The sequence below is a fragment of the Bombus affinis genome, chromosome 6 (genome assembly GCF_024516045.1).
Source record: "Bombus affinis isolate iyBomAffi1 chromosome 6, iyBomAffi1.2, whole genome shotgun sequence".
Taxonomy (NCBI): Eukaryota; Metazoa; Arthropoda; class Insecta; order Hymenoptera; family Apidae; genus Bombus; species Bombus affinis.
Window position 1 is genome coordinate 14,822,795 of NC_066349.1, and position 26,233 is coordinate 14,849,027.

The following is a 26,233-nucleotide window of genomic DNA, read 5'->3' on the forward strand; positions in this document are numbered from 1 at the left end:
TGCTCTTTGCTTCTTCCTCGCGGTTTGTTTCCTTTTGTTTCTTTGTTTTCCAGTCTCACAGCGATCGACGTTACATTACATTATGCCTGGTATTTCTAAAACTTAAACAGTATACATTGAAAATATTTTTACGTTCTACGAACATACGAAAACTCTAGGGTTTAGTGTCCCAAAGCCTGTCAAATTAACACGGTACAATTATTCTCAAATCAATTCTACAAATCTGTCAAACCATTACGCTTTACCTACGGGTTGCACGAGGCCTCTTTAATCTCTTAATTGGTTTCTCTGTTATTTTTAAATCTCGTTAAAAATTCCGGTATTCAAACAATGCTGGGCTATTCTCTACAAAAGCTTACTTTTTAATCTTCGATTTTAAGCAACCTCCGATTTCTATCGCTTTCTGCGTTACTATTGAAACGCGCTACAAATCCAGATGTTAGTTCAATATCGGAATGTTCCTTTCAAAATCTGAATTTTTCTTCTATCGCGACTCAACTTTGACTTCTATTGCTTTTTCCGTTCCTTCGATATCGGGCCATTCTCTCCAAAGATTTGACTTCACAGTCTCCTTAATTTCTATTGCTTCATCTACCATTTCCAAATCTCGCTAGAATTTTAGCGTTAGATCAATATTGGACCGTTTTCTTGAAGACTTTAATTCTCAATCGTTAATCTCAACTAAACTTCGATTTTTATAGGTTTTAATTAAAACGCTGCAGCAGTCCAGAAGCGGACATGTGGCAAAAATTCTTCGCCAAGAAGGAAGCAACGCGGGTCGCTAAATCACTGGCGAAAGAAATCTTTAGAATGGAAAAAGCGTTTTGCTCAGGCGTCTCCTCAAAAACATTGTTGGAAAGAGAGGAAAGTGGACGGTGATACATTAGCGAACGGGATAAATTTGCATTGTCTCGTTATCGAGTGAAATTCGGGTAATTCGTTTCCGCAATTCGCACGTGCCACGAAGAAAACACTTAGTGTAATAGCCTGAATTTCAGACGTTCAGTGCTCGAAAGTTTCGTCGATTAACCGTTGTGAATCGCAACGTGACGTTTCAAAGTTTCGCCGCTGGCCGTTTCTAAACGAATAATGAATTGAATAGGGCGTCATTGTATAATTTGAATTTGCGTCCTGTGGTTTGTGGTAAAATCGAATCTGTCCTTTACACGATCACCAAACATCTTAGCGTTTCGTGCGTTGATATCTGGAATCGGTTCCAGTCGCCTGTGTTTATCGAATCTCGGAAATCCATTATCTTCAGGTTTGAGGAAAACGATGCATTCTATCCTCGGCAACGAAGGAACGTGAATTGATAGAGACGTTAGCTTTTGTCTTTTATTTGGTCTATTTTTAGTTTCCGAGGGAAGCAATTTTAATTAAATTTCCAGGTCAAAAGGTACTGATTGTGAGTAGCGATGCTTGTATCGTGAAAATGTTGAAAGATAAATGTACTTACATCTAATTAAATAAGCGTCACGACACCTGTTGGTCTCATAGCAGACTCGTTTGACCCGAACTATTAAAGGAAACGATTAATCGATCGTATATGTGGTAAATATGTATGATAATTATTTTTAAGAATTAATATTTTTCTCTTCGTAATCCCTTAGGACTTCGTAGTAAAACGTTCCACTTAATTTTACAACTTAAACTGCACAGTTCGCTATGTACATTTTATTTTTCGATTTAAACGACCGAACAACTTTGGGTGAATGTTTTTATACAATCGCGAGAAAACATTGAACATTTTAACGATCGATCGGGCAACCGTTTAAAACACGATTAACAATAGGTAATTGTTTCATAAATAAAGCAAGGGACGGCCGAAATCATCAGAGGTTCATTCGTCCGAGTTTTACCGCACGATTAAATCCCCGAACACGTTTATTCGAAAACAATGAGGGTAGCTATCACGATCTCTGGCGCGCTCCGGCTCGGTAAATTAGATTTTCCTAAATTTCACGTCAAACCGTCGCATCGAATGTAGTTGCTAAGCTGCGAGCAGAAGCCAATTTTCCGTCCAGATTAGATCGTGCAAATGGTATCTCTATGCAGCTAAGGAATCACCGTGAATACGTGTCTTAGTTAGGCCCGTGTGTCACGTGAAAACGCCAATTACGGAGACGTAATTGCGCTTTCGACAATGCTCGTTTCGCCCCTCTTCCATCGTTACGTCCAATACTAAACTCACAATCGTATTTTCGATTTAATAATTCAAGCTCGTTTGCGATTTCCATATTACGTTCGTTTCTCCATCGTCATCGAGGAATCGAAATTACGATTTTCTAGATATACAGGTTGCCCAATTTTAATCTATAAACGCAAATTACTGATAGATTGTTCGCCATATAAAAAAATAATTTCAGCAGGAAGTGGATGGTTTCAAGGTGGACACGATCTGCAGTGTGTAATTAATTTTTCGCTAAATACGAGCTTAACGAACCAAACGTAATATCGTACATTTTGTTTAATTTCATGTTCTCTATAAATCTTAATTTTCGATACTTTTTCATCGAGATTTCACGATGCCTCTATACGTATAACGATCTAATTTCGTTATTAGGAAGAAAAAGAACGCTTAAAGCAATAGGCCAGCAACGTTAGCCAAACGTTCAATTAGAATAATTGGCAGGAAAAAGGTAAGCTGCATGCAATTGCAGGCGAAATATTCTTTCACGCAACATTTCAATTAAATTAGCCTTTTCGCGCATAACGATCGATCGCAAGTACATTGTCCACGAGAAGCATTCGTTCGAATGAAATAATACAGGCGCGGCGATCGGTCGTTACCGTGGCCAAACATAACCGAAACGAAGCTCGAATGGACACGCGATGATCGGTGAAAAAGTGAAAAAACTCGATCAGTCCTCTGGCCCGTGTTTGGGTTCCCAGCATTTTCGCCACTTGACAATATCGCGCAACCAAATTCTCGTCGGTTTCGGTTTCACACGGCAATCAATAACCTTCGTGTTCACTAGCGTTCTACATTCAATAATTCGCACTTTCAATAACTTCGTGCTGGATATTTATCCTATTCAATCGTCGACCGACATGAAAGTGTGAGTAGATGGAATATCCGTTATTGCTGTATGCTTCGTTACATATATAGTATCGGGCATTGCTGAAAATTCCGCATTGATAAATGAATAATGTAGCGATCATCGATGGTGTACCTAATCTATCGAAGCTTAGTTAGTTTCGACAAGGATGAAGAATATAGCGGTGAAATGTTTGATGATTCGTAAATATGACAAATGAAAAGATTCTTGGATGGAATTGAAGATCGTCATTTTCAATAGATAATTTTCTATAACGATTGTTTAAAATTCTGTGAAAGCTAGACGACAGGTGAATATGTATGACACAAGATTGGTTTTAGTACAAACGTTTGCGTAAGGTATCGATTTAAAAAAGTGAAACAACCTATAAGAATACTTATCGTAATGTAATACTTTTTAAATTATTAATTATTTGTTGAGATTTCTGAATAAAAATAATATCTTGCTTAAGACATAAATCAATATCAACGTAACAATCGAGAAAGGTAACCAGTTGCTATTAAAATTGACCCAGTTATCTGACGCATTTCGAATATTCGCGGAATTACATTATATTGAGAAAATAATTAAAGTGGAACCATCATCAGCGCAGCGTTTAAATTTCCACGAATTGATCATCGATATTTTACTACTTGGAAACACAATTCATAAGTGAATTCCTGTGTAATGATACCGTAACACAAAGTAAATATTCGTGCCAAGCTGTACTAAACATTAACGTGGTGATGTGATTCTGCGCAAGTTTTGTTTGCCAAATTCCAGCTAATCCTACGCCAAGTTTTTGTTTCTCTCGTACATGTATTAGGTTGTCCGAAAAGTTTCTTTCCTTTCATAAGGTGATAATAGATGAACAACAATTTCTGTTTTATATTATTTTATTGAATTAGGTACGATACATTTCGTTCTATTTCTATTATTATGTTCGTAATTCAATAAATTAATATAAAACAAAAAACATGGCGCGTCTATTATTTCCCTATAAAACGAAAGAAACATTTCGGACAACCCAATATATAGGTAGGAAGCGCGTAATACGAACGAACGTAAGGAAATTTGTTATCAAACAAGACCAATTTATGAAAATCGTCCGATATTAAGGGACGTATTCGATGACAGGTCAGTGAATAAAATTTTCAGCTATCCCATATGCGTTCTTTCATATCGACGATTCACGCGTAACGTATTCACGGTTCACCGAATCTACTGAAAAGAGCAATTCTTTTCTCATCGTTATTCCTTTCGCCATTCAGTTAGATTTGTATCATCTTCCTGCATTTACGCGTTATTAAATCCGCTTTAATAACTTTCGTTACAAGAGTAACTTTAATCGGAAATAAATAAAAATAGCAAAATTAAACGACTTAACTTAAATGTACAAACGTGTAATAATGTACGCGGCATCGTACATTAACAAATTATTAAATAACCAAACTATAAACGTATTTATTTTCGGTAGAACTGGTCTTAATTTTTAATACGTTATTTCTTCTTTGCTGAAAGTTAGAATTATACGACATTTATATGTTTCTAGTATTAATAATTAATAGAAAGGAAGATATTTTTCTGCAATCCGAAACAGAGTCGGTTATGACCCAGTCGATATAAGGTTCCTACGATAGAAAAGTTTTATTTTGTAGAAACAGTGATTGAAACAGCGAATAAAATGTAAGATCACGTAATGCGTGCCGAAAACGTACAGACCATGTATCGTAAAAGTAGAAAATATGACAGGGAGAAAACAAATATTTGCAATATCAGCGTTTTTTCATACCATGAAAGAACCCCTTGGAACCATGTGCGACCAGCAGTAACAGTTTTTCCGGGACACCGAGCAGCACAGAGGAAGGGTGTCAACCCCTACCTACCTTCCTCTAAATTTCTCGTGACTCCTTATGTTAGACATGAGATACGAGTTTATACAACTTCTCGTAGCCTTGTTTTCTGTTTTCTAATTTGGAAGATGCGCTCCGTGTTTTGAACCTCCCACCGAATAATTCCAGTATCATATTGCGAGAAATTGTTTACTCCGTTCCTCCAATTCTGTTATTAAAATCCTTCTCCCTCGTTAAAGAACGTTGAGCTTGTTATTGAATATTTATACTTTCGATTTGTAAGAGAGTAAACGAATTACAATTTTATTCTATTATTTATTTTCAAAGATTATTCTATTCTTAAACGATGAAAAAGTTTCAGGATAGACAGGATGAAAAATATTTGTTCATTTGTTTACGAAATATAATTTTTAAGAGTTACAATCTATGTATTAATATGTATAATTTTAGTTTCAAGTTTCGTTAATAAAGTGCAAAGGAAGCATTCCTTTCCTTAGCATTAGAAATTCATTTTATACAGAAGCGACCAAGTAATATAAGTATGACGAATCAAATGGTTTAGAAGTAAATATTTGGAAAATTTCAGTTACTCATATTTTCCAGCTTCGAAAAATACGATTGGTTTAGTTCACGGTGAATTAAAATCGTGAATAGTGCTCTGGTGAGACATGCTATCACAGCTTCAAAAAATTTATTGACTTTTTTACAACAACAAACACACACCAGCAAATTCCAATAGGATGAATTGTACTATTGTGATTCCCAGTCTGCCGTATTTGTATATATAATAACTAAAAAAGCCTTTCAAAGCGGCTGCCAATAATTCTCTCTAAAGTTTCTCAAAACACAGAAAAATATCGCCATTGGAACTATTAATGTTCTGAAATTAAATCGCGACTAAAAAGCAGCTCTTGACAATTGGTACAAAAATTTCTTTCAATCACGACATTCGTTAAACGAAAATAAAGAAAAAATCTTCGTTTCATCGGTAGCACAATACCGATGGATTCGAGTTTATGTATAATTTTTATGAAACTTAATCGTAATTTGATCCATATCGGTAGAATTTCGTATGCTATCGAATCATTTCAGCCCTGAATCGATCTGAAAAACGCGTTTCACTCGCGTTGGACGGACGAACAACGACCGCGAGACAAAACGAACAAACACGGTGCCAACACCGCGCCTTTCTATGCTATATCTCTCCCTTTATTTTTATTTCTTCGTTGATCGAACGAAAAATTTCACCCTGATAACCGAGTTATCGGGGCTTTTTTCGAAACGCGACCCGTACTCGTTATCTCGTTTCGCCATACCCCATCCCAGAGATAGTCGAAGGCTGATGCACGCGGTTCCGCGTTAAAAATGCGCCGTGTACCTCTATTATCGTCGCTAAGCTTCGGCCTCGCAATCTTCACGCGGTCCAACGATATTGGATTTTCGCGAATTTCCATTTGTTAGCCGCGGTCAAGCGTTTGGTTTGGTTATAGGTAAGCTGATGAACCGTTAAACGTTCATCTCCCACCACACGCAAGATTAACTACTTTCCATCTGATATTCCGACTGCGTATCTCACGAGCCCATCAATCACGCGCCTGTTAAATTAATAATTAAGCGAACTCAAACGCGCAGCGGCGATCATATAATCCATTGATAAGCTGAACGATGGCTCGTCGAACCGGTTAATCCATGTATCATCGGCTTGGTAAAAGAGTGACGCGGCTATGGAAAATAAATTTTTCAGGAATTCAATTTCAAATGGAAGGTTTAAAATAGAAAATTATTAATTACCGTACAGTACTTGGATTTTTTCTTTGATAGGACGAGGGAACGAGATAAATTACGGTTACACACTACGGATCATAGCTGTTAGTTAGGTTGTTGAGAAAATTTGTAACGTCGAGTGACGTTGGGAGAGAACGTACTTTTAGCGATATAGAAAGAGAACGTTTTAATGAGCGATGTACGGCGTCATTTGTTTCGCTGACTCTTGCCGTTTGTAAGTTGACGAGTCTTTTCTTGAAAAGTTCGAAAGGAATCGCGATCTATGCTGAAACACTCGTTATAAATGTAGTGAAAGTGCCGGAAGCAATGGAAAAAAGGTTTTTTCTAGTATTCCACTCTTTTAGATTCTTTCGAGCGTAATTATGCGTTCATGAAGTAGAAAATTTTCTTTAATTAATCAACGATGAGGAAATTTTATTCTATTTTACATAATATCTTTCTGATTGAGAATATGAATGATAATGAAATGAAGTTTTTCTCACCGTTATCGAGATTTTAATTAAAAAGATTTGTCTTTGTCAGAGGGAGAAACTTGTTTAATAATTTAAAAAAGATGTTCGATAAAATTTTCCTGAAAAAGCTGAGTGAAATCGCCTCTGTCAAGGGGAAAAAGGAGGAGATGAAACGAAGTTTAATCACAAGTAAAAATCGCGGACAGCGATCGGAGACGTAACTGAAACTGAAACAACCAACGGGACGCGTTAAACGAACTGTCAAAAATACAGAGTCGACGGAACTGTGTTGTCACGGTCCGTGCTGTGGTAAAACTAGAACGTGTTGCAGATCAACGTCGATCACGGCTCGAAGGTTTAACCGTTAGCAATTCCATTTTAAATTATCTGCCGGTGTCTTCCGTTAAAAGCAGATTCTAACTCGTAGAAAAATAGAGGTTGATTAAAAAATAAACGAATGGATTTGAAATAAATTTTAAATCAATTTTAAATAAAGTTAGAAAGTTGGAACGTTTAATTTCTACATTTTGATCATCTTCACCGTCAATTTTTCCCGGCATACGAACGTTCGTTCATAATCGAATCACGAAAAACATCGCATTATCGACAATTATAAGAACCAAATATTCGATCGAGGCGTTTTATTCTGGCAAATGACGCGTTTTACAGCGAATCATTAATTCTGTGCAATCGCGCGTTACGCCAGGCATCTTTAGCATAGGCGAAACGTTTATTTTTGTCGTTAGAATTTGCACGGCTCTAGCCACCGCTAGAATACGCCTATTTTAAACGTGTTGCCTCTAGGAAAGTTTATAGAGAAATATCCCGTGATAAAACGTGCAAGGCCTACTACTGGGCAAATCTAATTAAGCCGACTCAATTACAAACTAGAAACAAAGTGACTTTATCGTAAATCTCTCAAAAAACATTGCAACTTCTAATTTACATCGTATTTTCCTCTTCTTTGTCATTGTCTTTCTCTTCTCTCTCTTCGTCGTTCCCTCTATTATCTCGTTCTTTGTTGTTCTTCCTTCCTTCCCCTCCTCTTTTCTATAGTTAGTTTGCATAGAATAATATAGGATAAATTCATCGAAATTGTCGATTGATTGTCATTGGAACCGATGTCTATCATTGGATAGACATCGATAGACACAATATTCTCTCAGTTAGCTATCGCGAATTAATATAATCTTAGACTTTTTGCTTTAACGCTGGTGGTTTTCAAGTTTCTGTTAAATCAACCGCAATCACCACGTTTTTATTTGAATTTCTATTTATTATTCCAAGTTGCGCGTTGATAAAATTGCCTCGTCTCGATCCACGAGATCCTATCTTTAATTTCCAGAATGTTATCTTTATTTCAAACACAATTGATCGAAGATCGTTCGCCGATAGAAAATGTTCCACTGAAACCTATCATAAATCTAAATGAACAATTTCACAGGTGAAATGACGAAAATAGAATAAATTAGGATTACGATCTCGAAAATATTTCTCCTTCCACCGCACTGTACAAATTCGAAAAGAGGCAATTATTTGCAATTAGAGGAAGAACACTATGAAAATACAAATAACCAAGACAAGAAATTCGCGAATATAATTAACGATATCCCGGTATAATTACTATTTTCAAACGGATCAATTCGTATTAATTTCTGTGATCGATTATCGATATTGCCTTCGATAGAACGGTTTATATCCACGCGAAAGCGTGGCTTCTGGACGAAATCGTCACTTTTTAACGGTTTTTATTTAGCTTGCCTTTTTGTCTGTCTGTCCTGGGTGGAATTTTGTAAGCGAAACTTTCCAACAACAAAAACAGAATATTATTTTCAAAAAATTGACAACTTTTTTTTAATGGGTTTTATTTAGCTTATTTTTCTGCTTGTCTGGCTAGATAGGATTTTGTAAGCGAAATTTCACTCAATTTGCGAACGGATAGAAAGCTGACATTTTACAGACAAAAGGTAAGAAATTAAATACATAAATTGAAAAAATTAAAAGGAGGTGACTTTTATTTAATAATGTACTAAGAAGAAGAGAATAATTTCTAAATAATCAGGTATCGTTCCAATAAATATTCCTCTATTTTGATCTCGTTATCGTTAGAAGATTACCTTTCTTGACTTATTAGAAATTTCTTTATCCAAAATATTTATTCAAGAAAACGCAAGAGTTATTAACCGAATGTAGGACACATCGTAAGATTAATACAACGAATCACGTTTTTATTTTCAATAATATGAGTTCAATAACTGAATAATATCTTATTATATGATTATCGCGTATGCTCGACATATACAGCTTCCCTGCATGTTATTATTTCTTTCGATTATTTAATGATACCTGATTGAGAATATTATTCTCTATTTTTAGTCAATTTGTAAATAAAAACCATCCAATTTTAATCTTTTAATTTACGTACTTTACTCTTATTAGAACATGATTTCAAGAAAAAATAGTTTACAAATTCTTCCTATTTTCACTCGCCTCAGGCATCAAGCCGTGTACACTGTAAACGCGTGCTCGCTCAACCGTCGATTAGTGTTAAATGCGTTCGCAGGGGGATTAAACGATTTCAACTTTCCGAATAATTTTCTTTTTCTGTAAAAACACATTTTCTGTTTGACGAGCCGTTTGAATTTTCAATTGACTTTCTCGTCGATCCGCTTCCGATGATTTTTGAAATTTTTGGAACAATTTTTTTTTTTCGTTGTTTCAACAAAGCCATGCGTAACGGTAGGGTACATTAATCTTACTTTTAGAAACCCACTCGTCCATCTGTCCATGTTTTTCGTTAGAATTGTCGAGAAACATAGCGTGGAATTGGCTATCAGAAAATGGAACACGGTGTAATTAATTATGTTAAATAATCGTGATGTTGGGACCGTTTGTTTTAGAAAGCGGAATCTACAAATCGAGAGCAGTAGAACGATGGGTTCAAATTCAAATTCTATTTACGTTAAATTATTGAGCTTCGTAATGCGAATTGATGTTACGTTGCAATTAAAAGTACTAATTTTGTAATTATGATATACAGAATAACATTGCCCCGTAATCGTTTTTAGGACTTTCCGTTGATCAATGCAAATTGTGATGTAATCGTAAATAGTGTATAAAATTACGTCCCAATTTGCAATTAACAAATGTTTTAAATGCTCTAACACAACAGTCTACTTTCTGTATAAGCTTCCCGTCGTAAATTCCACGAATTGTTACCTATAAATGCAAATGTCCAAAAAGTCAATAATTTACCATCGATAGATCTAAATGTTTATTTTACACAGATCGAATAATCAGACCCATTCGACGTTTATCTCGTCCAGTAATTAAGAGTTTCGGCCCGTTTCCTACGAAATTTCTAAAGATATCGAAAAGTTGGGAACAGTTTATTTGGGTCAAAGACGAAACAGAAAATTTGTGCGTGGAACTTAGAGCTTTTTTTAAGGCGCCAGCGACTAGCGGACCGCTTGAAACTCGATTTCGTGCAGCGGCTACGCGCGTCGATTCGAGTCAAGTCGTTAATCGTAAAACTGTCAAGAACTGAAAAACTCCTGTGGTCCGGTCGACTGGCCAACCGTCGCAGAGTTGCTTTTCCAATATTTAAAAGTTCGCCAACTGCAACGAAAAATACATTCGCCATGCCATCGGCTCGTTAAGGCGCGAGAATTTTCGAGACGCGCTTTTTCGTCGTTGATCGCTGCAAATTATCTACCCGCGAAGCAATTCTCGTCGTTAAGGACGATGCTTCGAAAGAAAGTATGTTTATTTTTTGAGCGTAGGAAAACTAATGGAATTTCGTCCCAAAAATGTAGCTTTTGTCTTTATTTTTTCTATAACCTGTAAGAGAAATGAAAGATCCTTGATTTTCGTATGCATATTGTCTATCGATGGCTAAGTGGACGTTGCACGATGGTTTTGAAGATTTCCAGAGAAACGTTAATTTCTTCAAAGATGATTAATTTTTTCAAACTATCATTTTACGAGAATTCGATAATCACACGTGTGTTGTACGAGGGATTTCAACATCACGATAATCGACAATTTGGCAGTCTCTGAAGATCTTCGGAATCGCCATGCAAAATGCGCTCGAAGGACTTGAAATTAGTTCCGCGAACAGAGACGGCTAATTGACGAATATCATTCTGCACGTTTAATTTCCAATCCTTAACGAATAAGATAGGAATAAAAAATGGGCGATTTTTTCATTTTTCTCATAGGTTATTTAAAAACGAAAGAGACTAATTTTTGGAACATCCTGTATCATACGAGATGATTTACACGTGATTTTTTAGTTAATTTCAACTGGTTAAAGATACTTGAATTTTTCGTGCATCTTATAGTTGCTGGAAAATGGAAACGAAATAAAGGCGCGAACTATGGAAAAGTTTAAAAGAGTATACTATGAAATTCCAATGAATGAAATTTTCTGGTTTTTTGAAGAAGTAAGTAGCTGTACAATTTTCACTTTGCAAAAGTAATTCTTTCCGCCCTGCGAACTTTTGCGTGGAAGGCGAGTAAAAAGTAGAAACGTAGGTAGAAAGTATTTATTGCTTTGAGAGAAGAATATTCATTTGATTTCTTTTCTCTTGTAATAAACGTAGCTGAGTTGCAAACTTTTTCAATTCACCGTCTTTGTTACTTTCGTTATTTCTTAACTGTTTCAAACCAGATGGAAGCATAATTTACAATTCAAGAAGAAATCTAACAATGTTAAATCAAACGATATTTCCCAGCACTTGTTTTATCATATCGCATAAACTGCCCCTAATATCACGCGCACTGTATCATATTTCATTTCGAGAAAAAATGGCCATCGTCGATGCGTGAATAAATCACTGATTTATTGGCATTGAACGATATAACGTATTAGTCATGTCTTATAAAATCATTCGTAAAGAAAAAAAAAAAGAGGGAAAAGATGATACATCATTTGTCACTCTGAAGAAACAAGGAACTAAGCCGCGATAGAGAAACGAGCAATCCATTTACTCGTGGTCGATGTTTATTTTTTCAAGTTTCATGCATAAGAAGGGGATACGTGAATGCGAATTAATGAATGTGTATAAAGAGAAGAAAAAGGTTGATCCGCTTAACTGCCGCGATATTCTCATTCATATCAAAACGAGCTTAACTTTAAAATAGTTGTCTTTCACGTCGCAAAAACAAACAACGGGCTACGAGTAAACGTTTTCCTACAAGTTTCTGTCCTGCAAACGACGAGAGCTGCGCCATTACGAGATTAAAATTCCTCGACCTCTTAATTCACCAAAAGTTTATGCACGAATTTGCTTGAATTTTCCTGGCACAACTGTCACCTTTGAATTTCACATCATTTCCTTCGTTTTGTTTCACAAGTTTCATTTTTCTCTATTCCTTTCTACTGCCCCTGTTTCCATTCGTCGAGTTTAAGCTCGACGTTGTTACAAAAATTTATCGACTACGCTCGATGAAACGTATCTTGGCTCGTAAAAGTGTTCGAACGCTCTCGCAATTAGGGTGATTAACCCTTTGAACGAGCGATTCTTTTGAGGAAAGGCAAATGGAATTATTTCACGGTGCCCGATGAGAATCGCGAATCTACAACTTTTTGTTTGAAATGAACTATTAGTCCGTTTGTAAGGTATAAAATTATATTAAAAGTCAAAGCGGTAAATGCTGTGATATCTCTGAGCTAAAAGTCGATAACTAAAGCGCTACCTTTGATTGTTGGAATTTTTTCCTATCCTCTGATTCCAATATTAAAATTTTTGATAATTTGTTACTACTTTTTTGAATATTACGCTTTGGTAGTTTCATCGATGGTCTCTAAGATGAAATTTTTCGCAAACTTCTATTTTACCTTTCAAGTCGTAACATTATGAAACTGCAATTATCCGCGTCTACTACAAAACTTTCCTAGTAATTAACACTTTAATTAATAATGGAGAATATTGATCAATAGCCTAACTTTTATATAAGTTATCTGTGGATAAATGCCAGTTGGTATCCTACGTGAAACAATAATGTTTTAATACTTATATGAATATTAAAAATACTTTAACTTTTGCAAAAAGTACACAAATGTAATATTTTTAAAAATATTTGGTGTTCTACTTAATATTCGCAGTTTACCAATCATTTTGTATTTAACGAAAAGCGCTACACTGACAAAGTGTTAATGTAACAACAAAAATATATATACAAATGATTCCTTTCATCAACCTTCACCGAATCAAATTTTATTTAACCGTCTCGATACTTTTTACGACAGAGCATTGCTAAATGTAGTGTAAAATAAACGCGAGAGCAAAAAACCAATACTAACGACATTTAAATAGAAATTCTACAGCAAGAACATCGGATTTTCCGGATCACTATTCGTCATATTACGAAGGAAAATCAAAAATCGAAAGTACTTCGGAAAAAGCAGCACCCACACAATCAGGCTGAAGCAGCTGAATCAGCCGAACCATTGTTCAAAAACTAAAGAAGAAGCTGCGTACTTCTGCTCCAAATCATGCAGCAATGGCTGCTAACTGTTCGAGAGAAGCTGTGCGCCCTAAATTCTACCGTAGAATTTTACGTAGCCGCATTGCCAAGTGAATCTCCTTATACAAAAATACAATACTCTATAATACCCAAAATAATCCGAAGTATGAATTTCACATTGCTAATCGTCCTAAAAGATTGCATTGTTAGTTCGTAAGAAACGATAGAGTCGTTTTTAACAGATTCAGTCTGATGAATTTCGAGCGAATAATTACCGAATTGCGGATGTTCAACTTCGTTAAAAAGATTGCTAAAAGGGAAAGCGATCGGTGAGAGATTCGTTTCACTCGCTAAATATTATAATGGCAGTACATTATACTTTTAATATTTTATTTATATATTTTCCAATAGCACGTGCATTCTTCCGATTTCTCAGGAATACATAAAAAGCCGCAATTTTATTACTTTCAACCTATTTCCCACGAACGCAAGAAACATTGCATAAAGCAATACAGTCATCAATTCTCTCGGAACATTTGTCATTTCAACGCATAAAGGCGCGTGGGAAGCTTTCAGCTTGAAAATAAAAACATTTCCTCGGACATGAAGTTAGTTGGCATCGAGAATGGAGTTGAAATTGCGGTAAGAATTCGACCAGCCCGGCGCAGCGGAACAATATTTGCATACAGTCGCCGGATATAAGAAAACGAGCGCGAAATCGAAACGAGGAAAGAATAAAGTTTCTGTGTTTGTGTATCCCGCGAGGGCATTGCGAGAAATTTATGGGGTGCACGTTGCCGTTGCGAAGATAGGCAACGCCACCGTGAATACTCGCCGCGTTTATTATCGAGTTCGCGACCGCGTGAGAAATTCCGGGATATCCTCTATAGCGACTGCTAAGAAGTTAATGAACTTTGAAGAATTTCACTCTTCTAGCGCGAGCCTTTGCCTCTGGTTACGCAGAAATCATCAGATTTGTTCGCGCCAACGTGTTCGAATTATCTTTACGGTACAGAACTATGCTGTGTGAGATATTTCGTTGGAATTAATTAACACCATCGAAAGGATGATAACCAAAGTAACCCTCGACCATGCTTGTTTTTTCCAGAAAAGCAAAAGAACACTCTATCTACTTTAATTTCTGTTCCAAACGTTTCAATGCTTCAAGCAAAATATTTATCACGTTACATAATTCCTCCGAGTGTAATTACATGATAAAATAATTATATCTAATTAAATCATGGGATTCGGATCGTGAATTTCATAGTAAAACTTTTTATCCAACAGTCAATTTTCATTCGAAAATATATCGACCTATATATGGATCATGTTCTATAGCATCGACTCGATTGATTGTTATAACGCATTATTATCTAAGGAATTGAAAAATTCAACAGGAGGCGTTTTTATCACGAACATTTACAGCAATATAAAATTCCTGAAAGTCCTCGCTTAAAATACAAGTCGATGCAAATACGCTCTTTGACCTGACTTTCGGATTATAAGACACGGGTCTCCTAGGAAGCTTTAGCTTGCTTTACTTCTGTCTAGTAGTATGTCCAGGATGAAACGTAACCTTTCTTTCTCCTTCCTACCTTATAAACCATCTTTTTCCCCCTCTCTTTCATCGTTACAGTTTTCAATAATAATTTAAGAATATGTATGTGAAAAAAAAAAATAATTGAATAATTAAATATTCATAAGTTTGACATATGTATGTGTAATTCTCATAAATATGCGATTTTTTCAATGTAGATGTGAGTAAGGTCTTAAAACTAAAGGAATTTAATATCAAAAAATTGCGATGTATATTAACTTGGTGCTGGTTTCATATCCTGCGTCACATATTTTATCTGGATATCAAGTCGAAGAATACTCACTGTCAAGTCAATGAAAACATTGCTCCGCATAGCAGAGAGAACGTATCTAATATTATGGGTAATAAATTATTGTTCATGTGTTCGAACGACATGGCAGTGAATTATTCGCAAAAATTATTGAAATATCTATGAAAAATTTCTGCAACGATAATTCATGCAAGGGAATGTTTCGACGAAAATAAATCCTTGTATTCTCTTGCTGTTACCTATATGAATACGATATGAATTTATTAAATTACCATACTTATCGTTGCTCTGACCCGAACATTATTTACATCGGAGCGTAAATACGCGAAGGGCTTTTTTCTTTTAAACACGCCAGCGCTGCCAAATCCTCGGAAACTACGCTTCCCTTACTTGTTTATTCGGATAATTTTTAGTTAATATTTTGTACGAATTTTTCGTTTCAAATTTTTTAGAATATTCCATATCCTTTTTTGTTTGCAAAATTAATATGATTAATATGAAATATAAAAATATCGCGCAGTGATACAACTTTCGCGTAAATTTTAGTTTTTGTAACAAGGATATTTCCAAAAATATTGCTTTGATTTAACGTATGATATTATTCAATTTGAAGGAGAGGTTTGTCACAGAATTATCAAATATAAATTTAAATATTTCTCGCATATACTGTGACTCGTGAAACACTCATGAAACACTCGCCATACGAAACTTTTAGATGTATATCGCATGTATACACAAAACATTTTTAAATTGCATTAGCTACGGTGTACATTCATTTGCAAGGATGAAATGTGACTGCACGTTTTCAGATTTATTTCAAACTTTATCTATAAAATCATGATAAATGAATTTCCTTATGGTGTTAACGAAATTTCCAAAAATTTGGTATAACACACATAATACACGTATCCGTAAAAGGATTTGAATACCTTCGTCAATGATTACACTGTATATCCGCTATATCTCTCCTTAATTAAACTAATTGCTTGTACTATACAAGGTGGTAAAAAAAAGGATCCAAAGGTTTAAGGGACTTTCGTACCCATTCATCAAGAGGAACAAAAAATGCCCAATCAACATATAGGTCTTGGAAAATCAGTCCTTCCGTAAAATCGACATTTATCCTTTACAAATATTCGACGTCGTAGATGAGTTTCTTTTTTGAACGTAAGCAAAGAGAATGATTCAAAAGTACGTTGATTCAAGGTTGTCGATACAAAATTCTTACTGACGGCAAAGTAAAGCGACATCAAAAAAATAAAAATCTTGCGCGTTATACTAAATATTCGATATGTTTCCCTTGCGTCGCAATGAAAAACTCATATCTATTTATCATAGTCATAACGTAGTCCTGAATCAATCTTTTTGTTTACTTTCGACGAAGAAACTTATTCGCGACATCGACTGTTCGTAAATGATAAAAATCGATTTTACGTCGAAAGGATTGATTACAGGGCCTATACCGATTGGACATTTTTTCTCCTCTTGGTGAATACTATAAGCCCTTAAAGTCTCCGATCCTGTATACCATAATCAAATTTTGGAGAGACGAAACGGAAAGCAAATGCTGCAACTACTGACCTATGCAGGCTATCGCTGATTTTTCCCGCAAAGATTTACCAGCATCGTATGAACGTGGGCTCTTAAACGCTTCGTTAAAAAGTTATAACGAAAGTACGAAATGACAACGTATTGGTGTTTCGTCTATACGTCATAAGAACGCATTACCGATATCTATCTGATACGTTTACACAAACTGCGATGTTTACTCGCTGAGGTCAAGTAGCCCGGCGATGGTTAAATGACCATTACCCTCAACGATGAGGTCGAGGGGGATCACTTTCTTGACCCTCGAGATCATCAGATATCACGTCAATGGATTATTATTTTGTGCGAAACTGTGAAGGAGAAAGTTTATCGAACGAAAATGAATACACGTTGGATGTTAATGCGAAGATTCGGGACCTATTTGAAGTAATTTGCTGTTGCAAAAACCAGGACACAGTGTATATTTTTTAATCCAGGAATTACGAAAAGCAGTTGCGCCTCGCGAGATGTTTGCAATTACTCTATTTGTGGCACATGGAAATGTGAAAACGTCGCTTGGAAACGGCGCTTGGAAACGTTAAAGCACTCTATAAAACAGCAGGTTCTTTTCTGCGCAACCAATCCCGTGGAAAACTAGAAAAATCGAGCAATAATGGTCAACGTTGAACAAGTTGAAAATAAACCCCTACGGGCTATTAATTGGTATCAAAAAAAGAAACAGAAGGAAAAAAAAGCTCTCAGTTCCCTGCCGTTAACCATAGCCGGGGAAAAAAGTTACAATCAGGACTATGGCCAGGAAAAATTAAATAATATCAAATAAAACGATGCGTTGATTAATTTACACATAAAAGGACCAATATAATCGTCAACGTGGAAATATCATGGATGAAGAAAATTCAGGAAAAATATGGTGTTTCAAAAAATAGAGAGAGCTCAAATGTGCCAACTCGGTAGAAACAGAGGATTCGTACGAAATTAACTTGTAGGTTTGTTTTTTCGAGACGAACTACGAACGGATATGACAAATGTGGAAAAATCTGCTCTAAAACGACCTGAAACAATCCATCAGACGCTCATTGTACGAGCTGGAAATTGTGATCGAGCCGGGTTTCTGTCTCGTTCGAAGATTCTACGTCTATAAATATGCACCGTGCTTAAATTCGCCAGAATATCACATACTTGTCTCGTGCTATATAGCCAACGAATTAAAATTTTTATACAGTCCTCAAATGCTAAATGTAAATGTTACGTTTTATTATGATAATAATTTCTATATAACGCTTGACGAGTTCTTCCTCTGTTCAGTTGCTCGATGACGGAGACGATACCTCCGAGCAAGTTTTACAGACAAAGTATCGATACTGTGCTCTGTGAATCTAATCCTGTGGATGTCAAGAACACGAGCACATTTCCACTAATTGTAACCAGTAAAATTATTAATTAATCTTCGAAAAGAGAAAAGACTATAAATTGTAATAAATTTGTTCGTACAGTAGTTTTAAGGAATATCGCGTTATCAATGTTAATACAACAGAGCCAAATCAAGAAATCTTTCCATTTCGATATAAAATATCTTAAGTTAGAAAATTTGTAGACAAAAGATATAGTCTACTAAATATATAATGGAACAGAACAAAATTTCTACACGTTCCGATAACTAATGGTCGTCTTTGCGTCTGCTTCAACTATTTATAACTATCGTATTCGTTATCCGAAAGTATTTGAATCGATACGATGACTTGAATTGGCATTGTATTATAAACATTACTATTACGTATTGAATCACGTATCGTTTCCATTTCTGTGATTCTGTATTTACAATAATAATATTCGCGTTAGTAGTATTTACGATTATACAAATAAAACCCAAAAGCATACGATATTTATTTACTGAACAATCCACGATAAAACATAACGCTGTTATCTACATATATCTATACGTATACACCTCGTATCGCCTTAATTACGCAAAACATTCCACGGTCCAACGTTACAAGCTACTCAACCCATTAACCCGGATCACCAATTGAAATTACACTTCGTGTCGCAGCCAATATTTCCCGGAGCGTCGTGTTTCTCGAGCAACAAACAATCGGGAGGGTTTGTTTATCGTTCGGGTCCAAGTAACTTGGTGGCTCTGTCTCGGTTACAACCAGGGCGAGTTCCATGAATTTCGTAAAACACGTTCGTAGGACGCGGGACACGAACGAACTTCGCTACCCGTTCTCGTTATACGGAAAGCAAAGCCGTACATTTTTTGCCCACGCAGTGCTGGTTGGGAAACTCTCAAAAACTTCCCACTCGGTTTTCACGCGTTTTCCGCTCGTAAATTCCTGCGCGTATCGCGGCCCATTTGTACACACGCGCATTCCTGCCCTTTCTCTCGCCCTGTTTTCCTACGTACCAACGTTCTCTCTCGTCTCCCTTTCTCTTCCCCGATAACCTCTAAATATCTCCTCGAGAACGTGTAAGTTTTTTCGAATTCACGCACGAACCATTTCCACGATCCTTCGACCTATCGTACATCGCGAATTCTCGTCGTATCGCGCGAGATGATTCTTCCCACTTTGCCTTTCCTTTCGCGATTTCTTTTCGTGCTGGACTATTCAAAACTACCGACGAAGAGAATAAAACAACGATAACTCACCTTTAACGCCTTGAGGAAGTTGAACAGAGCCGAGGAGCAGCAGCAGAATTGTCGCGATCATGTCCCAGCCGGTAATCCTGCAAAGTAAATCCAGTCCACAGCCCATCCTGAGAAATCAACAAGCCACGGCGAACGAAAAGGCGACTCAATAATTCACGCACCACATTCGTCAGGTCACTGTACCGTGATCTATCTTCTAGCTTGCCCGACCTTCACTCACGGCCAACACACAACTCACTGGCCAACAACGGAGGGCCAATAATTCCCAAACAACAGGTCCTGCTCCGTACAGTTGCACACCAGAAATTTCAACCGGAATGGAGTTCTACGCTAACGTAGACTGTTCGTGATGTTTCAAATGAGCTCGAGAGCACCTGCAATCGTCGCCTCCAAGATACTCCCACGAATATCGATCTTTTTCGCGAAACATCCGATTCTCTGGATCCAGATGCAACGCACGCCCGTCAGATCACACCAAATTCATTGTTAGTCACGTATATGGCAAGGTATAGATATATTCGACTGAACCAGATCCGAAGGAAGACTCTGTTCTGGTATAAACGAGATCCGTCGGCTTGCTAGAAACGTGTCAGCAGAGCGCGACAGGAAAGACGACACGGAGCACGTGCACGCTCGATAAACGGCGGGCTACTATGCAGCCAGCCACGGCGACTGGATGGGAAAGAACGAGAGAAACGACGGAAGAGACGGGGACAGAGAGAGAGAGAGAGAGAGAGAGGAAGAGAGAGTTGGGTCCAGGGCGTCGACAAGCTGCTGCTGCTACTGGAAAGGGTTTGGTATCCCTCAATGAAGTGGATATCGCGCGCGATCTGTGTTAAGGACGAAGACGATCTTTGGAGAACGATGATCGGTCGAACCGAGCGCTGGTCGAGTGTCAAAAATCGCGTGGTACCGCGGTCAGACGTGTACCACGAGTGTTACGCGTTTGTCGTTTAAACGAGAGAGAAATTCGCGATGAACGACCGACTGATAGAGATAGAGAGGGAGGCCGCGACCGACTGACAGGCCGGGAGACGCGATGGCACGATGCGATACGACCGATTCGTACGCTCACCCGAAACTAAGCGGGTTCGTGGCGAACGGCGCGCACCTGTCGTTCCGCTGATCGCTGCGCATGTCCCCACGAAGGAAGCCGACTGCCTGCCACGGCTGCTCTCGTATGTCCGTCCGGGATGGCTCGCAGGTGGGAGAAGCGTGCCGTGTACTCATCGTGCACCACTATCCAAAGGTGGTGGCAACGTCCTGCGATCTCGAATTAAGATTTTTTCATTGTAAACCATCTTGCAGAATGATTTTTCGAACGTTATTCGTTTGGGTAATTTTTAATACTTTCGATTATTTAATTTGTTTCGTCGTATTGTGTATATCGTATATGTTTGATGATTTATTGCGTACGATTGAAAAAACTGCTTGAGAAATGCTGTTTTTATAGTTGCACGTTAAATATATTTCTCATTGCACGTATTCAGTTGCAATCTGACATTGTTCGATAGGAAGAGTATGGGATTTCTAAGAAGAGGGAAAGAACTCTATGAGAAACAGATAAATGATTTTTTTTATTACGCTGTATGTATATCGTGTGTTTGATATTCGATTGTTTTGATCGATTATATGATGTATAGCATATTATCATATACGTATTAAAATATTGAGGTGGCCGTGTATGCGTGTTATATATATTGGACGTGCGTGATAGTAGTAGTTGTTGGGCCTCGTCCGCAGTAATTGTCACTGGGGGCTGTAGATATCACTGCCGGGGTACTGCTGATTTTTCCTCCGTTCTTTTGGTGCGTGGAAGTAAAATCGGACTCTGGTCGCTGGGATTCGAACCCGGATTCCGAACGTTCGCAACCTAAGACGTTTTTTTTTTTTTTTTATCTTTGTTTATTAATTCCAGGTTTTTTTACATATTTTTTTACATCATTTTTTTTCCAGAATAAACGCTGAATTCTAATTGTAGGGTGGTACAGGCAAGAGTACCGATACGCGACGGTACGACGTAGCCATGCATTATTACATTCTTTTCTCTTTTTTTTTTTTTTTTTTGAGATTATTAATGTTAAATAAAATAAAATTAAGCCGCTGTTGCGCTGTGCTTATGTACGATATTTTAATTTATGTCCTGAAAGCCTGGACGCAAAAACAGGACAGTTCGCTAGCCTATTAGGGAGGGGCTGGGAGGGGACGGACTGGGAGGGGTGGGGAGGGGGCAACCTAAGACGTTAACCACTGCGCTGCCGTCGTCCCACCATAGTGTCGAGTGGTGGTATTTGGCTTGTCGAGTGCCGCCACAATATTATTAAAACAAAAATTATTATTTTGGTCTAGAGAAAATTTTTCTGTTTGTGGTAAATGTACCTATAAATATTGAAAATTATTTTCAATGATATTTAAAATATTCTTTGATAATCGGAATATTTTCGAAAAATGTATCGCATCGTACGGATTAAAGATAATAGAATATCTGGATTATACCTCTATCGAAAATTCACAACACGTAATACTCAACTGAACCATATAATCTAGCAATGAACCAATAACCTATTAATTCTCATTGTCAGATGGCCTTGACCAAGCGTAACGCCCCATTATATTTCGCAACCTGTTTGTCAGAGATTTGGGGGAGCCAGGTATTATTAGTGTTGTTACCCTATCGCAGCTGAACATATGTTTCCTTTGGCGTCACGCTATGTGACTTGGCATCTTATGGGAACGCCTGGGAGACGCCACTTTTTCATAACACCTTAAATTACCTAGATTCAGAGAACGAAAAATAATTTACAAAACTTTTTTATTCACACTGAATTAGTTATAGAAAAATAGAATTAGAAATTGGAAAAATTAGAAATTGGATAGAACTATGTCGAAAATAATAATTATATCTGTCAGAAATATATTTCGTATTATATCGAACACAAATATGCACATTTTCAATCAGAACTCATTTGCTGTACGGATTAATTCTTATCAATTTTTTAAATAAAAACAAACAATCAAAAACAACGATGCAACACTATCGATTCTTAACAACGATAGTACCGTACTCTCGAGATTAATGCATTTATCGGATATTCTTTTTTTCTTTCATTATAAATCTGTATCTTTATTTCAGGCGATTGTGTTTACCGACTAATGATAATTTTATCGATTTCTATCGGAATGACAAACTCAACGTCATAGTAATTGCCTTAGTATAATAGTATTATTTAGAATATAATTGTAAGATAGTAATTGAATGACGCGCCATATACGCCAATAACAGTTAATTCATGTTCAATCTATTAATATACAAACGAGCCTATCTTCGTTCTAGAAATTCTTTATTCCTGCGCTTTATTTGTTTACGACGATTGGTCAGGTAGACGGGGTTGATCTAATTAATGAGTACCTTTGTTTCCAATCAAGCAAACTAACTGTACAGAATTTTCCGGTTGTACGATGCCCTCGCTAATTACCGAGCCGCTGCTTATTATAAGAACACCTAATTGGGCCAGACAAAGGGGATAATGCATATAACGTTAAATTAAAAATTTCCGCGAGCCCAGTGCATGATAGAGCAACGAAGCTTCTGGTTTTTCACAAATGAGTCTCGACGCACGAAAATGCCTCGTCCTTTCGTTCCTCACGTGCCACGTTGCGTGGTTTTACAAATATTCTCTCTTTTTCTCTTTTTCTATTGTTCCTTTCTTTTCTCTTTTTCACCTGGTCACGAACGCTGATCTTCGACCGGTGATTTTATCAGAATTCCACGAACCGACGATTCTTTTGCTCGGATCTATTCAACAGGAGATGAAGTTATCAACGTGATGAAATGTAAATTCTGGGAAATGGAAAGAAAATACCAGGCAACTGTGATTAGCTCAGCTTCCTGTCGCTATTCTGAAAACCATGAACGACATAAATTCCCGGTATTTATTGTAAATATTCAGTCGATAATTGTTACGTTATTGACCTTCCCAATTTTTAGTTTGTTTTTCTTCTTTTTTTTTTGTTTGGTTTTAATACGCAAATATATGTAGGTAAAAAATTAATATTTTATTTCAATTGACAGAAATATGCACCTATTGTCAGTTTGCAAGACTTTAATGCAACTCAAGGTTACCTACCTTTTAACTTAGATACGATTTCGTTAAAAATTGCTTAGAGTGGAATTTTCTTTGAAACGTAAGCGTATCGTACTTTGTATAATTTAAACAATTTATAGGGGTAAGCTTAGATACGGAACTCTTTTTGTTTCCGATGTAATATATACATATATATACTTATGAAAGTAGGTAACTTGTTTCTTGACAATCGAACGGTAATCGAGCACTTACGTAATGATATTAAGAAATTTCGCAAAAACTAGAGTTGTGATAAAAATTCAATCAAAATAAAAAAATCATTTAACTTCTCGTACAACTTGTTGTACAACATGTACATTGCCGGCCATAAGTAACCGTTACGATTATTACGAAACCTAACAAATTGTACGTTATTTAGTATTTTAAGCTATAAGATAATAATAATAAGATTGATAATAGAGTAGTTAAAAAATAAGAGCAGTGCGAATCGTGCAATTTAGGCTGACATCGCTAAGTATCCAAATGTTCATGGCCGGCGATGTAATAGTGTACGTGAGAATATTTGACTGCTCTAGCGAACTATTCCTCAAAACAGTTTGTCAAAACACGAATTCATTGTAACCGTAGCCTAACAAAAGGTAGGAAACGACAGTTTACGAACCATTGTTTCGATGAACGATGAATAATAATAATGACTAAACCGCAATCTTGCGTCGGAAAACGCTACGAAAAATAATCTCGTTTTCTGTACGGCGCGGTATGGAGGAGAAGACAGAAGAAACAGTAGAAAAAGTGTGCAAAGCTCGGGGGCGAAAGAGGTATTCCGGAGCTCCGGGGTCGGTCTGTTTTATGAAACTAAATGTACAGCGCAACGTGTATTTTTCTTTCATTGTAAACGTCAGAAAATCGTTGACCCAACCCCGCACGCTCTCGCCTGACGAAAAATAAGAAAAAGAACGAACACGCTTTCGCCGCGTGGTTACGGTTTTCCACCGGATCGGGATGTTCGTAACTTCGCGTTACGGCGGTTCTTTCGGTTTCTTGGATTCTAGTTGCCTCCTGGAAGAAAATGGAATACCGAGTACTTTGTACCGTAATGTCTTGTAACGTCCCATAATCTTGTGGTTTCTACTGTTAAGCTGTTAATTCGTTGAAACGCTAGGTGCGTCGTTTAGAAGTTAGATGCCTCTTTGCACTATTTTTTGAAAATAAACTGGGTCACGGAAGTATTTGAACACTTACAGAAATTTTTTCTAAACGTGTCTCGAGTGTTGCGCAAGAGATTTTCTATGACACACGACGTGGCGTAACTATCAAGGCCACGCGAGGTCAAATTTGAAAGAAATTAAAAAATCTATGTAACAATTGTATATTTCAAATACAATTCGCAAAATTATTTAAACAAATTATACATACCATAGGCTAATTTTTTAGTATACGAATGTAGAAATAAGAAGTAGGCAAATAAAAGATTTATGTTGGAAATTATGTTATGTATGTAGAAATGTATACTCTTTAACGGCGTGGCAATGATATTTAATAAGCACGTTACATTTTTTAACATCTACCTTGCTCTTAAAATTGTTCAACTTTGTTCCACATTTGTCCAATGTCAGTGAACCTTTCGTGAATTCCGTCCTGGATTTAACGATCTGGTCGATTCGCCCATCGGTGAATTCGTTGTCAGGAAATTCGTGTGCAAGCATAATGAAATGGCGAGTGGATGTTTTCAAGTGGCTGACCTTGGCCTTCTACCACGACACTTTCTTGTCATTAATGACGATCTCTCGTTGGCTCGTTATCGACGAGAATAAGGAAATTCTTAAGGTTGAAAAGAAAAGGCTAGTTTATCGATGCTGGCCTCGAGAAGGGATTGAAGTAGGAAGTAAAGCTCGATTGCGTGCAGTCGGCTCCTTTGATTGCTCCAGTTCAAAGATCGAAAAGTATAATGAGACGATTTCTTGTGGAGTCGCTGAGCTCTATCGAAGTCTTCAAATGGAAACAATAATTTTGCAACTGCGTATTTAACTTAACTTAAATTTAGCTAAATGTAAAGACACGTGAAAAAGAAATGTATGAAAAATTTGATAGAACAAAATGGTTAAAAAATGTTTAAAAGGAGAATGGTGTTAGAAGAAATTTGATTCGAAACGAATTTCGAAGGGGATCTCGCGATAGTAATTTGTCTATTTTTAGAATCGAACATTAATCGTGTACTTGGGTAATGAGATTGAGAAATTAATTTAAAAAAGAAGAAACAAATAAACGGTGAAGTTAGTTTGACTTCAGAGAAATTTCTATATTATCCATGCGACGAATGTGCAAACTCTTTCTTAAATTACCGTATCTGACGAGGTATTTCGTTTTCCGAAGACGAAGTCGATACATTTCACACGACTATTTCCATTATCGTGGATGCCGCGAGCTATAATTCAGGTAATGCCGGTCTCATTACAGTTTCAGATGAGAAATTACGGCCAAGTTGTATCGCGTACGCGACGTACGTG

The 26,233-nt window shown here is 36.8% G+C and overlaps 1 protein-coding gene across 8 annotated transcripts in view; it reads right to left on the minus strand.

The window, feature by feature from the left end:
- Nucleotides 1-26,233, minus strand: part of LOC126917035 (hemicentin-1) — a 644,265-nt gene that overhangs the window by 411,147 nt on the left and 206,885 nt on the right. For 2 of the 8 annotated variants that reach the window (XM_050723410.1, XM_050723412.1), the window contains exon 1: nt 19,642-20,774. In XM_050723410.1, coding sequence (XP_050579367.1) covers nt 19,642-19,747 — 106 coding nt within the window. In that variant the 5' untranslated portion in view covers nt 19,748-20,774. Of the gene's footprint in view, nt 1-19,641; nt 20,779-26,233 lie in introns of those variants that run through there. The other 6 variants (XM_050723413.1, XM_050723406.1, XM_050723407.1 and 3 more) reach the window with 6 other exon arrangements.